Raw genomic sequence first — 17,057 nt, forward strand, 5'->3', positions numbered from 1 at the left:
CTTCACCCTCTGATCTGAATTCATGTTGTCTTTGACATTGCCAAATAATAAGAAAATATGTGTGTGTCCTATTTTTTTTAACTTTTCTTAACCATTTTTCTGCATGCAGGACTCCAATGGGAAAGATGAGAATCATGAGCTGTCCACAGCCATTAAACAGGAGGTATCTCTGAGAGATGAACCCATTGTAATAGAGGAGGAAGAGTTACATCTTACCCTAAAGAAAGAGGAGTCCTTGGCAGTGGAGCAGCCATCTTTGCTCTGTCCCAAAGAGCCAGACTGCAGAGCCCCACATGCTGGTCTACCCCTCTACACAGGGCCCAGTCCCCAGCCTGAATGGAGGCAAATCAGCGAGGCCCTCCAAGCAAAACTCTCCTGTGAACAGCAAACTGAAGGGCATTTCATTCCTAAAAACCCCTACCTGCCTTACCGTTGGGATCAGAACAAATCTGCTGGACATGTTGCTCTGCCCGAGCCCTCCTCCAGGGTCAAAGACTCCATAGAAGGTCATGGTGGGAGAGTGGGGAAAGTCTTACCAATGTGTAAGCAAGCAGACATGCAGTGTATAGACTTGAGCACAGAATCCTTCACAGAGAAAGAAGACTATGGGATCATTAAGAAGGAGTCCATTCAGGGCCCCACACAGACGGCTGCCTACTGCAAAGCCAGCCAGGGGGTCATGTCTCCTTTAGCCAAAAAGAAGCTCCTCTCTCAAGTGTGTGAATCCAACCCTTTCTCCTTTACTTCTCCTTCTCTTCAGCCTCCACCTCCCACAGCGACTTCCTCTCTCCCTGTCATAGCAGTGGCTGACAGGGAGAAGGAAAAGAGAAAGGGTGAGGAGGAGGTGGTAGGACAGGGGCACGAGTGTGTGTCAGACAACATCCCAGAGGTAGCGCCCATATTCAGGCCATCAGTCATCCAGCATGCCCAGAGCAGCAAGCCTCACCAACAAACCGCCAGTGGCCCATCAGAGAGGAGCACTGCTGGGGAGCTCTCAGAGACTTACCACTGCCGGACGAGCCATCACCTCCAGCCTCACGTCAATCCACCGTGGCAGCCCTATCTCCCCCGAACCCATGCCCAGGATGGTGCGGAAAACGGTGGAGAGACGCTACTCCAGGGCCCAGCTGCTCAGCCCCGGAGCTACACAAGTGACTGCTACTCCTCCCCTCACCTCCACAGTCTGTACAGGCAAACTGAGAACTGCCTGAGCCAGGAGAGGATGGTCGGCTTCCCTAACGGAGATCAAAGAGAGCGCTACACAAGGGACCATGAAGGCAGCCAGGGCTTTGTCTGTAGCGGCCTGGAGCAAGAGGGCTTGGCCTACAGATCTCACTACAGTGACAGGACTCAAATACACCGAGAGAGGAGAGAGGCAGACGATGAGCCCAGGGACTTTACAATCTCTAAACCTCTCTCTCAGAGGGTCTCCTCCTTCTCCAAGCCCTCTTTCTGCAGTCTCCCATATTCCATCATGCACCAGGGTTTGGATTCCCACCCTAAGGCATGCAGAGTTCCTCCTATGACCATCTCTCCTCCCAAACAGAGCCCTGCAGAGTTATCACAGCCATTTCCCAGCCCAAAAGCTTCAAAAGATTTGTCCCTCACCAGCCCAATTCGACCCAGTAAGCGAAGCCTCTTGGAACCCGACAGCGAGGAAGTCCCAGAAAGGAAAGTCCGTGTGGTGACACCAATCCACCCTGCTGGTGCAATTCGACGCAGCGACCCAGAAGAGCTAAAACCAGCTGAGCCGGCCCACGGCGTTCACCTCAACAGCCATCTTCCTGAGGGCCACCCAACAACTACCTACCCCCCACACCACGCCGCACCCCTCTACACTGCCATGTACCCACCCGGCAGCCTGGTCTCCCCAGGAGACGGGCTCCAGCAGCACCCGGGTCTGCAGTACCTGAAGAGCCAGTCAGCAGTGTCTCCCCTCATGCCCCCGTTAGCCTTTCACTCCATGATGTTCCACAGGCAGCTGCTGGCCGCCAGCCCCAGCCCGCACCCCTTCTACAGGCACCCGGGTGGGGCAGCACTGTACGGGGACCTGCTGCACCACCTGTACCCTCTCTCCACCCTCCCACCACCTCAGCTGTCCTCGGTACACCCCAGCACCAGACTGTGAGGGAGAGAGGAGGATTTATTTCTCCCTCTCCTCCTTAGAAACTTTTTCAGCTTCTCTTTGTCATTCGGTCTCTCTTGCTCGGGGATTGTGGCTCAGTCGAAAATAAACACTGAAAAAAACTTTGGCTTTGACTGATAAACTCATCATTTAGGCAGACTGAAAATTCCATTCTCTTTTTTATTTGTGTATGCATTTGTTTATATACTTTGCACTGTTCTTTATTTTTATCACCACTTACTGTATCTTTTTGTTGTTGTTGTTGTTGTTGTTGTTGTTGTTGTTGTATCCTTATTTGCACAATGCTCCTGTGTATGTGCCCACAAATCAGTTTTCCGCTCTCAGTCACCATGAGTCAGGTTGTTGCTCTGAACGTGTGAAAAGTGGAGGGCAACAGGGAAAAGCCATTTGTTTACTGCGTCTGAGGGCTAAACTTTTTTGCTTAAAAACACTACAAGTAACATGACAATGTTTATGAAATTCTTTGTACAACTAGAGGTGCGTTCACCATCGCAAACAATGTTCCACAGCTGTTTAGTGCATTATTACACTTTAGGCAGCCAGTGGTGTTGGATCTGTTTACATGTCTCCACGCTGAAAGCTGTTGCCAGTTTGTGCCACAGTAAATTCACCTGGACTCCCTGGCATGGACATTAACACTCACTGCGGTGCTGAATAACATGAAAGCGTTTTATCATAACATTCAGAGGTGCTGTGTATAACATGTACTGTTGACTCACGTTTTACTCAGTTCAGGTTTTGATTTGTTAAATATTTCAGTCCAGATCATAAGCGACATAAGCAGTTGTCATGTTCAATCTGTTGACAAAATCACAAATGTTTTTTAGTTAGCTAATGAAAAGCCGTTTTAATTTTTACTTTCTAAATTGAAAGTAATTTGATCCCAAAACCCCTTGTGATGAGTAGACTGTAGCATCTGGTTTTTTTTCTGTAGGACCAGCATAATGAAGCAGCCGTCTGCTGTGGAATGCTCACCACAAGAATTCAGCATTTCATCTTTTTGTTCTTGACTTGAAAAGCATTTTTTTTTTTTTTTTTGATGAACAGACTCTTTTTATTCAACATGCTGAAAAGACTCACTGTATGATTTGATAGGAATGTTGTCACTTAGGATATTATTGCTTTGCAAATATCTGTGCCTTTCGCAGTCTTGGATTAGAGTTAGCACTACAGTTGTTAAGGTCTATCTTCTGTAGCAGGGTAGAAATATCAATATTACTGTCACTCTTGTCTGAAATGCAGCACACAGACACTCATACAAAAAAAAAGTATATGGCACACTTGGCTTTCAGACACCAGACTTGATAGGTAAGGCACAACATATAAAGCTTTTTTTAAATAATTTAAACAGTTATGCTTTAACCTGGTGGTTAGTAGTTATACTTAAATGACTATTTACTTAGCTTAACCATGTCAGGCAGTCAATTATAGAAGAACCTGAAAAGATTTACTGATAGTTGATATTGACACAGGTCTGGTGTCTGTCATCCGCAGGGCATGTGTGCTGTGCTCTATGCGTTTTCTAGCAGTGATGAAAAGGTACCAGACTCCATAAAGTATGCCAACCATGCTCCATAGCTTGAGGTGGAAAGACAACACCTGCTCTGGCTTTTACAACCACTATAATTACAATCCAGGATAGTTGAAATTCACAGTCAAACATGTCTGGTGTTTCAAAAGAAGAAGAAAAAAGCTGTAAACGTTTATATGTAAGGTTTTACTGAATACTTAGATAAAGACATTCATTTCTGATTAAGTACTGTACATTGCTGTGTGTAGGTAGAACTGGCATTAGTGCTGGCTCCTGTACAGAACATTCATACGGGATCAATTCATGACAACCCCTCTCTGTTGTCTTATTTTCTGTGTAAATAGCACTGTAGATAGTACCGCGTGGTTGTTATCATATAAACTGTTATAATCTGTAAATAGTATAAAAACAGTATAAAGGTCGGTTACACAATCTAGCTGTGTCCTTGTTTGCTCTGTTTCAAGTTCACCATGATCATGTTAGATTACAACAAACACTACAGTTTAAGAATTAGGATAGTTTTTATTTGTTGCCGTTTCACTTTTTTCATGTTGTTTCCATGTGCATCCTGAAAGTGTTTTTGATACAGTAGCCATCTGTTTACCAATCACCCAGCTGGCGAGCAAGACAAAAAAATAAGGACATTTTGTATATGACCTTCTGTATATTTAATTAAAATATTTTATCTATACATGTTTCCTCAGTTGTGTTCTTTAACTGGACTGCAGAGAAATAGCGAGGGCTGAATAAACTGATATTAAACGCAGTGTACTTATGTCAATGTAATGTTCTTTTTTCCTTGAGTAAATGCAGTGTGAATGGGGTTTTATTATTGTAATACCATTATCTGGCTATGAGATTCCATCTGCCTTAATCTTCACAACAGGCTTCCTCTGGGCTCACAGCCAGAGAAGCCTCTCTAGTATTTGCTGCAGTAGAAATGTGCCAGTGCATGTATCTCTATGGGATGTGATGGGCAGCAATAAAAGCTATGCTTTGACTTTTATTGCCACCCCCTGGTAAACCTTTACCATGAAAAATATTCAGTAATACTTTCAAGCTCAGCAAAAATAAAGCAGCCTCACCAGGGTAGAATATAGGCCGTTTTATTGCAGATCAGCAATAATAAAAACTACAGTTAGCTTCAAAGACATTAAAGTGAGTAGAAAATTACACTTTGAGAAACAAAAAAATACAATAGTTTTTAGATTGCACTATACACTAATTATTTTGCACTAGGACAAGATTAATGTATCCCTACTTAAAAGTACATAAACACAGTGCCACTTAAAGTCTAAATATATGCTAAAAGTTATATTGAGATAACATGGCAGTATTATACTATAAAAAGGATTTGCAGAACATTTTAATCAAAAACAATACAAAAAACTACAAATTACTGACATGTAATTAATAACAGAAAAGATATGAGACATATTTGATAAACATTGTAAATTAATATGAATTTGGCTCATTAGTTTGGCTCTCATAAAAATGTTCAGTCCTTGTTTAGTCAGTCAGTCTTCATATATATATATATATATATACACATACATACATATATATATACACACATATATATATATATATATATATATATATATACACACACACAATATATATATACACATTAATATATATACATTAATATATATACACATACATACATATATATACATATATATATATATATATATATACACACACACAATATATATATATATACATTAATATATATATACATTAATATATATATACACAATATATATATATACACACACACATACATATAATGTGTGTATATATATATATATATATATATATATATATATATATATATATATATATATATATATATATATATATATATATATATATATATATATATATATACACACATACACACATTTCTCCCTCAAGCTTAATATCGACAGAGGCAACATTTCCTGCTTTTACCAGGGCTACACAGTTAATCTGAAATACTTTACAGAAATTGTATCTTTTACCATAACTGTCAGTTAACATTGGCATGTAATTAAATGTTCTTCAGTCTCTAGCATGCTTAGTCTAACTGAAAATGGCCAAGAGGTTGATGGATGATACAGAAAGTGCAATATAATTATTCTGATGATTTTAGCCATTATCATACAGTCCAAGGTGTCACCGCATCAGGGAAAATGAATAAGGCTTGACCCTTGAAACTTCCCTTGTTTTTCCAGGTATATACAGTACAACATCAATATGATTCAATATTGGTAATACACACTGACATTCTGAGCACACTGCTAATATTGAGCAGCATCCTCTTTTGTGCAATCCATTCTCGGTTCTCTCAAGGTTTTAAACTAAATCCTCCTGTAATCCACCTCACCCCAAATCTCCATCTTCCCCTCTTGATTAAACAGAATTATAGAGGGTGAGGGAAAAACAATGGGATTGTAGCTTTAACCATACTGCTTTCTCTGGCCCGGCAATTTCAGAGAAAGTAGCTTAACCTAATGTTTTGTACACTCTGTGTAATTACAGTATGAAGACCATTCTTCAACACGTGACTGTTAAGTGGTTGAAATATTTAGGGGCTGGCAGTATTGGATATGGTCAAAACCCTAACACAAGAGCATTCATTATTTGAGCCACTCAAAAGACTCATTCATTCGATTATGCTCATTGCATTTATAGGCTGCAGTGTTAAATTAAAGTTGGACATACAGTACTGTGTAGCCACTGAAAACCAAGATCACTCCATTATTAAGACCTTTGGGAAATGGAGAAGTCACATTAGTGCTTGCAATTGCTCCTAAAATCCTGTTCCCTTAAAATCAGCTATAGTGGTCATAAAGTTGTCACAGTAAGTGGAATAAGTCAATAGTTCCAAAAGGAATGACTCGTTCACAGTCGGCCAATGGATCAATTCCAATTTGAGTGCTTTTGCAAAGGCTCTTTCTTCGTTCCATGTGCCAGTGGCAGAGTTGAGAAATAAGCCATTTCATTTTAGTGGAATAGATGATGGCAGTGTTTAAGCCAACATACAGCTTTCAATTTCATCCATGGAGAGTGGAGCTGGAGATGTATCAATACAATATTAGTATTGTGATATGAGCTGTCAACTGGGATTTGGGTCGTCATGATGGACATTGTGAAGATCGTTTTTTTAAGCGACCAGGTCACCCACACATCCTTTAGGTTGAAGAAATAGGTCAACATTTTGGAAAATAATGAGAAGATTGATACCACTTTCTTATCTATCAGCTCAATATGAAGTCGAAGCCGGCAGATGGTAAGTTTAGCTTAGCATAAAGACTGAAAGCAGGGGGAAAACACTAGCCTGGCTCTGTCCAAAGGAGAAAACAAAGTATGCCAACCAGGACCTTTAAAAAGGTCACCAATTAATACGTTATCTTGTTTATTTATTCCGTGATCAAACCAAAGCATAAAAAAAACAATTGCGAATTTATGGGAGGTTATGTGCCCATTTCTTGGCTAGGAGACTTATTGTCCAAAATGACATACGTGTTAATAAGTGAGCTTGAGCAGTGCTGGCAGGCAGATTCTGTTACCTTTGGAAAGAGCCAATTGACCCGGTTTCCAGTCTTTAGGCTAATCTAAGATAACCGTCTCCTGGGTCCAGCTTCATATTTAGTGTACAGACAGGAGAGTGGTATTGATCTTTTCATGTAACTAGGCAAGAAAGCATATCGTATAAGCACACATCCCAAAAGTTTGAACTATTCCTTCAAATGTTGGACCACACCAACAGTCATGCCCAAAATATCACATTATTGCTATTGAGGTGCAGTCAAATATATATGTGATATCTGATTTTATAAGCGTTAAAGAGCTCAGTTGAAAGGTTCTTACTAATGTTGTAGTTAGGGGTGTTAGTGGTAACTAGGTAGGATTAGTTAGTTGAATCCAGTTGTTGTTGAAGGTCCAGGTCACAGGGCTTTAAGGTTCATCCTCTCTCTGAAAGACTTCCTCAGTTTGCTTCTTGGTGCAGGAACAGGACCTTGACTTGGTCTGAGGAAGCCATGTTCACCTGTGGCTTCAGGGTGCTGGGTGGGGTGTGTCTGGTACTCCAGCTGCTGGAGAGGAGGCTGAGGCTGACTTTGTGGTTGTACATCGAGGACACCCAGTGGAGCGTTTTTCCGGCTGAGGGCTCCAGCTCCCCCAGCGTTGCTCCGCTGGAGCTGCTGGATGATGGCAGAGAATTTGGCATCCAGAGATGGTCTGCCAGTTTTGGATCTTGTGGCCGGGCGGGAAGTGCAAGTGCCGGAGTTCTCCTTCTCCTGATTTGAGGGAGGAGAAGGAGGATGACGAAGAGAAGCAGGAAGGGGAGGTCTGGCAGGGCGGCTGGGAGGAGCATAAGGCTCTCGGTCAGAGGGAGGGGGTGGGGCACGGCGCTTCTTGTTGCCAATGGATGTAGCGCTGGTGTTGGGATTGGGGCTTGAAGAAGGAGTGGAGGTTTTGCTCTGGGACAGAATACCCTTCTGCACTACCACTGAATGGGACCCGTCAAACAGAGTGGACCAATTAGGCGCTTCCTTCTCCTCTTCACGACCAATAAGAAAGTGGCCATCTGTCTCCTCTATCTTGTTGTGGATCATGTCTGTGATGCTTTCAAACTTGCCAGGTGAATTTATACCTGCATGTCAAACAAAATGAGCAAGCATTACAGTCAAACAGATTAGGAAAATGGTAAATTGGTATTTTTCAGATATTTGATTAAAATGGTATTGCTAAAATGGAGAAAAATAATAACATTTCACAAATAACACATAAGCACACATTACAATATTCTAATTTCCATGTAAATGGATTTTATTCACATGCATCACCACTGAAATGAAAACTATTATGCGTGGCTGATAAATATATGTATTTATTTATTTATTTACTTATTTATTTAATTGAGGTGTCCAATTTGTTTTGAGCACTTGCATCCTATCTTCTATAAATAGATATAATATACAAATACAAATCTTGTAAAACAGTCAGCCAATTATCAACCTCCGTCTCACTTCACCCACTCGCTCCAATTACTCACTGAGGTCATTGTAAACAGAGTCAGGCTGCTTGGTGAGGAAGAGTGAAGGTTTCCGTGGTGACGCAACCTCGATCTTCATTAGCTGGTTGCAGCAGTGCAGCCACTGGCCTGGTTGTAAACAAGGAGAGGCATGAGAGACAAAAGATAAAGGTTATACTGTCTTTTCTTGTCTCTTCTCCCCCCCCACCTCTAGTTCGTTTACACAGAAACAGACTCACTCTGATCATAGAGGTGCTGGTGGAGGGCATCCAGCCAAACCTCCAGCTCCTCGCTGGTTTCTGTGGTGAAGACGATGGTCTCAGACCCCTCCGGTGAAGGGTTGATGATGGACAGACTTCTGGATTTCTGGCCTGCTGACTCCTTCTCCATCACACGGATCCGGGTGTCCTGCAGAAACAACACAGATGACTTATCCTTAGCTGAAAATGAGCTCCACGGCCTACAGATGACAGAGTGCTATTTGAGATATTGAACTAAAAAGTTCATCGCTAATACTGCAGAAAGAAATTAATTCAGCAGCAAAATGCCAAAGATGCAAGCAGGATCTCAGTGAGTAATGAGGCATTTTGTATTTTGGTTATTCTTCAAATGTTAGGGAAGACTCTAATGTGATATTTAAATCAATTATAATGAATGTGATGTTCATATTTAATTCAAAATGCCACTAACCAGACAGCGCAATTAAAACAGAGACAGGGGTAACAACAGCAATAGCTATTCCTGGTGTTAACATTTTTAATTTTCTGCCTTTACATTTATTTCCACAGAAACAAACAAACAGTGTAACTTCTTCCAGTACTGTGTGTTTTATTATGTTGCCCTGCAGTATGCCAATACTTTTTTTTTTATATAGATAAGAAACAACAAAACGGAGCATGAAATACAGATGAGAGTGTGGAATGTAAAGGTTTGGATTATGTCGTACCTTGTTGATGGGTACGTTGAGAGCAGGCTGCACTTTAGCATCAATTTCTTCTGGGGTGAAGTAACAGGACAATAAGCCAGAACTCAGCACACAGTAAAGACTGCAGCAGCGGTACATCCCCTCCACACTTTGCTAAAATTCACCAGGAAAAAAACAAAATATTAAAAAGGAACTGACGTTTTTAACTCAGGAACCAGCTATCGAGCTAATGTTAATGATAACAGCAGTCAACGCACCTTCTGGCTCAGATAGCCAGTCATCATGCTCTGTGTCATGCAGGCAGGCTGGGCCACCAACCGGCAGCAGAGGTTGCCATAAAGTGGAAGCCAGGATGACCACTCAGCTGTGGGGATAAAGAGCAGCAGAGGCGATAGAATACGGGATGCTTTATGTAAAGATAAAGGTATGAATCATTTCAATCTTGAGTGAAAAGGTAAAACCACATGATTAACCTACTTTTGTTGTTGTTACAGATCAAACACAGCTGATGTACAGTATCTCACAAAAGTGAGTACACCCCTCACATTTTAGTAAATATTTCATTATATCTTTTAATGGGACAACACTGAAGAAATTACACTTTGCTACATTGTAAAGTATTAAGTGGACAGCTTGTATAATAGTGTAAATGTGCTGTCCCCTCAAAATAACTCAACACAGCTATTAATGTCTAAACCGCTGGCAACAAAAGTGAGTACACCCCTATGTTAAATTCCCATAGAGGCAGGCAGATTTTTATTTTTAAAGGCCAGTTATTTCATGGATCCAGGATACTATGCATCCTGATAAAGTTCCCTTGGCCTTTGGAATTAAAATAGACCCACATCATCACATACCCTTCACCATACCTAGAGATTGGCATGGTTTTATTTCAGTTAGTCTAATAGCTGGTCTGATTTGCATTGAGAGATGATTTTATGGAAAGTACCCCATGCCAATCTCTAGGTATGGTGAAGGCTATGTGATGATGGGGGGCTATTTTAATTCCAAAGGCCAAGGGAACTTTATCAGGATGCATAGTATCCTGGATCCATGAAATAACTGGCCTTTAAAAATAAAAATCTGCCTGCCTCTACCTGAGCATCCACTTTCTTATCCATGTTATTAGGTCTCCTGCACATTGACTGCGTGGCGTGAGTGTGGCGTTTCTGTTGCGTGGCGGCTGCGTGACATTTTCTGTCTTTGCACACCAGAAACGTGTCTGACGCAGCGTTGCTGCTGCTAGCCTTGTCTGTACACATGTAGTTTCCCATTGATAAAATTAAATAATAGTGTGTTCTTCAACTTTATTTTGTCAATATTTTTGTGTTTGTACATTTGTTTGCACACACACATACATATATATATATATATATATATATATATATATATACATATATATATATATATATACACACACACACACACATATATATATATATATATATATACACACACATATATACACACACACACATACATATATATATATATATTTTTTATATATATTAAAATTCCCTTTCCTGAGATAAAGTCCATGTTATTGTTTTATATTTACATAAATATATACCAATTTGTTTACAGCAAAGACAATGCCGGCAGTATTGACGGCAAAATAGGCTACAGAATATTTCGTTCTGTACTGACATAAATGATAATTATTATTTATTTTTTTTAAATTACATTTATATCTGCATTTATGTCAAAACCTAGAGACTTTCAAACAACAAAATATCATTTATTAAATGTATTTGTGTAAAAATGACATATAAACATCTTTTCCTATTCTATTTTGCCTGGAAACGCTTCCAACACGCTTGCGTGTCACGTGAAAAATAGGCGTCTGTCCTATTTCTAGCATGCGCGTGTTGTCCACGCTGCTCAAGCCGTGCCTGAGACGTCCTTGTCACGCAGGCAGTGTGCAAGCTCTAACCTGTTAACATAGGAGCCGAAATAAAAACGGACACTCCACGCAGCCAGTGTGCAGGAGCCCTTACTCACGCAAAGGAATGAAAAGCAATCCAAGGTGAACTTCAAACATATCTTATTTTGTTTAATTTTAGATTAAAATTGTAATGGTGTAAATATAATGTATTATGGCCACGCTACGGATTCAAATCAGAGACTAAAAAGCATTATCCCTTTATATCCCCAGATACAACATTTCTGTGCTTTTGCTTCTTACCATCTTGGAGGACAATGAGGGAGTGAGACTGAAAGCTGCCTTCAGCCTCAGGCAGACACAGTGTAGTGTAGGCCAGCAGGCTGTACTTGGCTCCACTGTTACAGGTAGAAGCACACACAAACACATCCACAGTTTAGCATTCTTTCATGTTTACTGCATTGACTTATTTATTTGACTCCTTGGCTTCCCAGGTTTAACTATACAAGATTTGTGATTAACTCTAACCTGAACAATAAATAAACATCAATAGAACGACTAACCCTTAACCCCAACATGTGCACATATTTTGCTTTGTGTAAATCATCTCCTTGTTTATAGGCCTAATGATCCCAATGTTTCTTCTCCTACTGAACAGGTGGTATGTATCACTTACAGATGTTCAGTTGAGAGATTCACTTGATGCTCTAAATGCTGTTAAGCAAATAAATTCCAGGTGGGAACATAAAAAGCGTGCACTTTTTTCTTTCCAATAAAATAGTTACATTTATTGGCACAAAGTATAAACGTCCGAAGTATTCATAACCCCAAATATTGGTAAGTCAGTATGATTTGTTTACAAACCGGATGTGTGAACCTGCAGCTACACCTTCTGTTCCAGTAACAAGCCATAATCGGCTGTGTTCCCGACTGCAAAAATCTTAAATCGTGAGCCAAGATTCTGTAAAGGGTTTTATGGGATAGCACAATACATACAAGGGTATAGGGTTGTACTGCAGGAAGGTATCAGGGTCTGGACTGTCCAGCAGAGAGCATAGCTTCTTCCCAGCGGTCTTTCCAAAGGAGTTGCGGAGCTTCTTGGCCAGTTTCTTTGGCGTATTTACCATCGTGAGCTCTTCCTCCAGGGCACAGCTCCACAACTCCACCTTCAGCTGAAATTGAGGAACTGCTTCTTTACTATGAGAGGACAGAGACACTTTAGTTAGAGCATAAACATTAAATGTATATAAAGCATGTTAGATCAATATTAAACCAACTTAGAACCAAAGACTAAAGTTTCATAAATAATACCTTTGTACAGCAATTGTGACCAGTAACATCCTAAACAATATGTATGTTAATGCATATTCTGCTATTCATAATACTAAATAAAGAACAAATTTCCAGCAACATATTCTTAATATAACACCACAATACAGATTTTTTTCCACCACTGTAGAGCAGCACTAAAACTCCATATTGGACATGTATAATAAATACTTACAAGACGGTGACTCCCTCAAAGCAGATGTCAGTGACTGATCTGTCCACCACCACCATCTCTGTGTCAAACACCTCTGAGCCAATCTGCATCAGACAGAACAAGGCCACTCGACGGGAGCCTAATAAAACACAAGGGATCACAGTATGCGTTTTTACGGCTAGAATTCCACAAAATTACCGGAGGCTAAGCTAAACAGAAGGCATGAATGTTAGAAAAACAAGGACAAACTTACTCCCTCTGTTGTTAAAGTAGGCTGAATCCCTCCACATCAAAGGAATGCGCAGCCCTAAATCAGCAGAGAGAAATTAATTAACAAAGAAACAGTTTTCAAATTTGTAAAACGCTCTGTATTCATTTTGTGAAAAATAAGTTACCTTAAAAACTTTTAAAAGTTTACTTAATTTTGTGCACAATATACTTTTTTAAGAGTGGGTGTCAGACACTCAGTGCTGAATTATTCTGGACAAAAGGGGAGCAATATTACCAGACATTGCAATTGTTCCATTACAGGGCACACGGTCATCTGAAATTGGATCTGAAAATCTGAAATAAAATTTTGAATTTAGCATTACAATTGATCACAATAATCAGTACATTAAATTCACAGCAACAAACCAGCATTTCCAATTTAAAACCCTATTTTCAAACCCCACTTAGGCCTGTCTTAAGTCACTGCTTCATTTTGCTACAACAGCTGATCTACAACTACATCTTTTTATAATGTGTGCTGAAATTGCACGTCAGGGATCGCAACTGTGCAACTTAAAAACTTTTACAAGACACTTTCCACACCTGAGAACACAGCAAGCACTCAGTTCCTTACCTCATAACATTTCCCATCATGTCCTGCTCCTCTTTCTTTTTCTGCAGCTGTGTGAGATAAGCCTTGATCCTGGCGTTACAGGTCAGCAGGTTCTTGGAGGCGTTAAGAACCTGTTCTCTCTTACTGCAGGCGAGCAGCAGCTTGTAGGCACCCTCCCGCATTCTCATCTCAAAGTCAAGCTTTTCTTGCATGTTAGTGTTCTTCTCGGCCAGAACATACAATGGAGAACGTTCAAAATGACCAAATAAATCCATTTAAAAACGCAGACCAGCAGCTAGAATTTTTATTGTGTTAGTTCACTGTTGATCAAACCACACCACAATTAACTTGACAATGATACACTGACTCTTTTCATCATTCAAGAGCAACTTTTTGTGGCAGTGTGTGAGGTGAATGATGCGTGCAGAGGGGGAGAGGAGTTGGTTTCATGATAACTAACATACTGTATATACTAGATGGGAGGACAATGACAGTGAGTGCATGGCTTAATGTAAATCATATTCATTTTGGATGGCGACGACGCAGTATGGAAATATATGGATGGCATGCTGCAAAGAACAAGTGAACAGTGGCAGGAAAAATGTATCAGGTTAGTTCTAGCTAACAGTTTTGCCCTAAATGAAACATGATGATGTCTGATTAAAATCTGGTCTGAAAACATCTTATAGTAAATTCAAAATACCATCTTTTCAATTTGTTATGGATATTTGGTCTTGGAGCGTTATTAATAGTCAAAAGTTCAGAGGTAACGTCACATGCAGTTTTCTTAGGGATACAAACATTATCATTCTCCATATTACAAACTAATATAACGTTATGCACCTGTAGCTTCTTAGAAATCTGTTGATATGATCTACTATCTGCAGTGTCATTCAGAAGACTTGGACATCGTCTCGTGCTTTTGGTCTGAAATTGCATTTGTTTGAGCGTTGCTGGAGCAAAAAGAAGAGCATTGTTTCTGAACATGCTTAGCAACATTCAACAATGGAGAGAGAACACGGCTCTGGTTTCAGGGAACTGAATGACGTTAAAAGGAGCAACTCTCGAAACGTTATTGGAGAACTGGCCCATCCAGCTAGCTTTGTCCCAGGGAACTGAATGCTACACAATACAAGTTATTTGAGCACAGCCTACCGAAAAAGTTAGTTGTTCTTGAAGTTGCACCATAGTGGTTATTGCACTATGGACAACCCTAGCTACGTCGTCAACTGAAATGTCATTATGATTCAGTGTTGACGGCAAAACACACAAGACCACTCTGTAACGTTAATCACTTTGCCCTTATTTTATACAGTGTATGCTTTGTCCATACCTCAGTTTGGAGGAATAATGTACTCTGTCGTATTTTCTTCCGTTTAATCTCCATAGCCACAGCGGAACCGGCCGATAAAAACGACCTGGAACTCCCGTTTCGCTTGGAAGTTTGAACACCTCGCGGGTCGTCCATATCGTCTGTCCATTCGCTAGCAACAACTCCAACTGCCACCGCCCCTCCAACGGATAGGGTGGTTCGATTTGTGACACATCATCTGCCGCAATGACGATATTGTCAGGTAAATACACAAGGAAGTCCGTTCAAAAGATCTTCATATATCTTTAATACAAATTATTAAACTATGACCGAAACTATTTAGGAAAATGTAGAAAGTGTAAAATGTAGCTAATGCATATGAAGACTCATGTTAACGTTACACGAAACCAATGGTTTTTAGTTTACACTAAAATGATAAGGACATAAGAACCAATCTTAAAACAGACACAAAACATATAAAGGTACAGTACAGTTCGAAAATAAATATCAAACAAACGCTTCGTCTTGTCGGTACCCCCAAAGATGTAAACCGAGTGCACACTGCTTTCACGCGACCCCTCAGAGAGAGCGTCATTGCGTCATCGTGCCAGACAAATTACGGGAGTACGTTTTCGATTTTGAATTTTTTTAGATGGAAAATATATCTTGTGTTTTTTTGGTGAGAATGTATGTTTAAAAAAATACTATTTAAAATAATTAAAAACTTAAATTAAATCGCTGGCATCATACAAGATGTTTAATTCCCACTTTGTAGCATGGTGCGGGCCTAATCATCTTCATGCAAACAAAACATTGTAGTAACCTTTAAATGTATGTAAATGTAAATTATGTCGTCTCTTTTCGGATGTGATGAGGTTTTAATACGATTCTATTCACAACGACTGTACATTGTCATAAAATGTTAAAAATCTCTGAAATGGATTATCGTTTAAAAAAGTGATGCACGTTTGATCCAGCATGATAAGGGTAGCCTACTGCTCAGCATCAAATACAGCTGCGTAGCCCAGCTGATTGTACAGTCACAAAAGACCCTGTCACAAAACGTAACCAGTGAGTCCAGGAAACCCGCCCACCCGGTTCTGGCTGGCTTCTGGTCGAGATGGAAGCATCCGTGGTTGGAAGTGTAGACGCAGGCGCTGCTGAGAATGAACTGTGGCAAACTGTCAAGCTAGCCAAAGACAAACCCCCCAAACTCCGAAAATTACAATATCTGCTTTCAAAATATTGTTTGTTTTTGTTTAAAATGAGATGCATCTAATTCTATGATCTCTGTGCACATTGATGTCAGTTACTTTGCCATCTGTAGGGCATTGTCTTTGCCATACGCTAATTATGTCTGTAGGTTGTATTTCATCTTGTACATTTTATTATAACAGGAACTTTGCTGCTGCAGCTGATTTATTGTCCATCATGATCATGTTAGCTAAGAACCATAATAAAGTTAAACTTCAGTTCTTGTAGCCCTACTGCAGTGGAAATCCACACCTTGATCTTTCTATTTTTCCTGACTCACACTGCAGATTCCCTATTAATAATCTATTGTGAAAAATACATTTTAGGTGACAATGTAGGCTACTTTTACTTAAGCTACATTTACAACATATTTTCTCTTGAGCCAGTTTACCAGAGGTTCAGGGTAACATTAACCAGTTGTTTAGCATTTTGTGTTTTTGTGGCATAGGCTATATATATATATATATATATACACCCTACAGATTGGTTGAACTACATTTTTGCTTCTGTGGTCACATGATTAATTGTAGATACACAGTCAGTCTGTCACTTCAAGGTTTAGGAACATATCACTGACTCACAAATGTTTGCATCGTGGTCTCTCCAAAAAATAAGGGTCGCTCTGAGTTTATGCTGAAAGTTTTGACCGGAAGTCGTAAACACCGCCGCCGCTTTGAC

General features: G+C 40.1%; 2 protein-coding genes across 3 annotated transcripts in view; one reads left to right on the forward strand and one right to left on the reverse strand.

Annotated features, from left to right (window-relative positions):
- arid5b (AT-rich interaction domain 5B) overlaps positions 1-4,368 on the forward strand; it is a 74,586-nt gene extending 70,218 nt beyond the window's left edge. Inside the window, exon 10 of the mRNA XM_078272764.1 lies at positions 110-4,368. Coding sequence (XP_078128890.1) covers positions 110-2,128 — 2,019 coding nt within the window. The 3' untranslated portion in view covers positions 2,129-4,368. The remainder of the gene's footprint in view (positions 1-109) is intronic.
- Positions 4,369-5,571: 1,203 nt separating this feature from the next.
- On the reverse strand, positions 5,572-17,038 carry rtkn2 (rhotekin 2). 2 transcript variants are annotated; one of them, XM_078273362.1, is made up of 13 exons: positions 16,961-17,038; positions 15,147-15,363; positions 13,835-14,034; positions 13,496-13,554; positions 13,244-13,297; positions 13,012-13,129; positions 12,504-12,704; positions 11,811-11,905; positions 9,883-9,989; positions 9,647-9,778; positions 8,940-9,108; positions 8,722-8,829; positions 5,572-8,319 (listed from the first exon to the last, which is right to left on the reverse strand). In XM_078273362.1, exons 2-13 carry the CDS (start codon positions 15,279-15,281, stop codon positions 7,613-7,615), a joined length of 2,085 nt encoding a protein of 694 aa, XP_078129488.1. In that variant the 5' UTR covers positions 15,282-15,363; positions 16,961-17,038; the 3' UTR covers positions 5,572-7,612. The 2 variants fall into 2 exon arrangements, with proteins under 2 accessions (XP_078129488.1, XP_078129489.1); XM_078273363.1 differs by adding an exon at positions 14,657-14,740 and having other exon boundaries at positions 15,147-17,038.
- Positions 17,039-17,057: the final 19 nt, after the last annotated feature.

This window comes from Sander vitreus, chromosome 17 (assembly GCF_031162955.1).
Source record: "Sander vitreus isolate 19-12246 chromosome 17, sanVit1, whole genome shotgun sequence".
Lineage (NCBI taxonomy): Eukaryota > Metazoa > Chordata > Actinopteri > Perciformes > Percidae > Sander > Sander vitreus.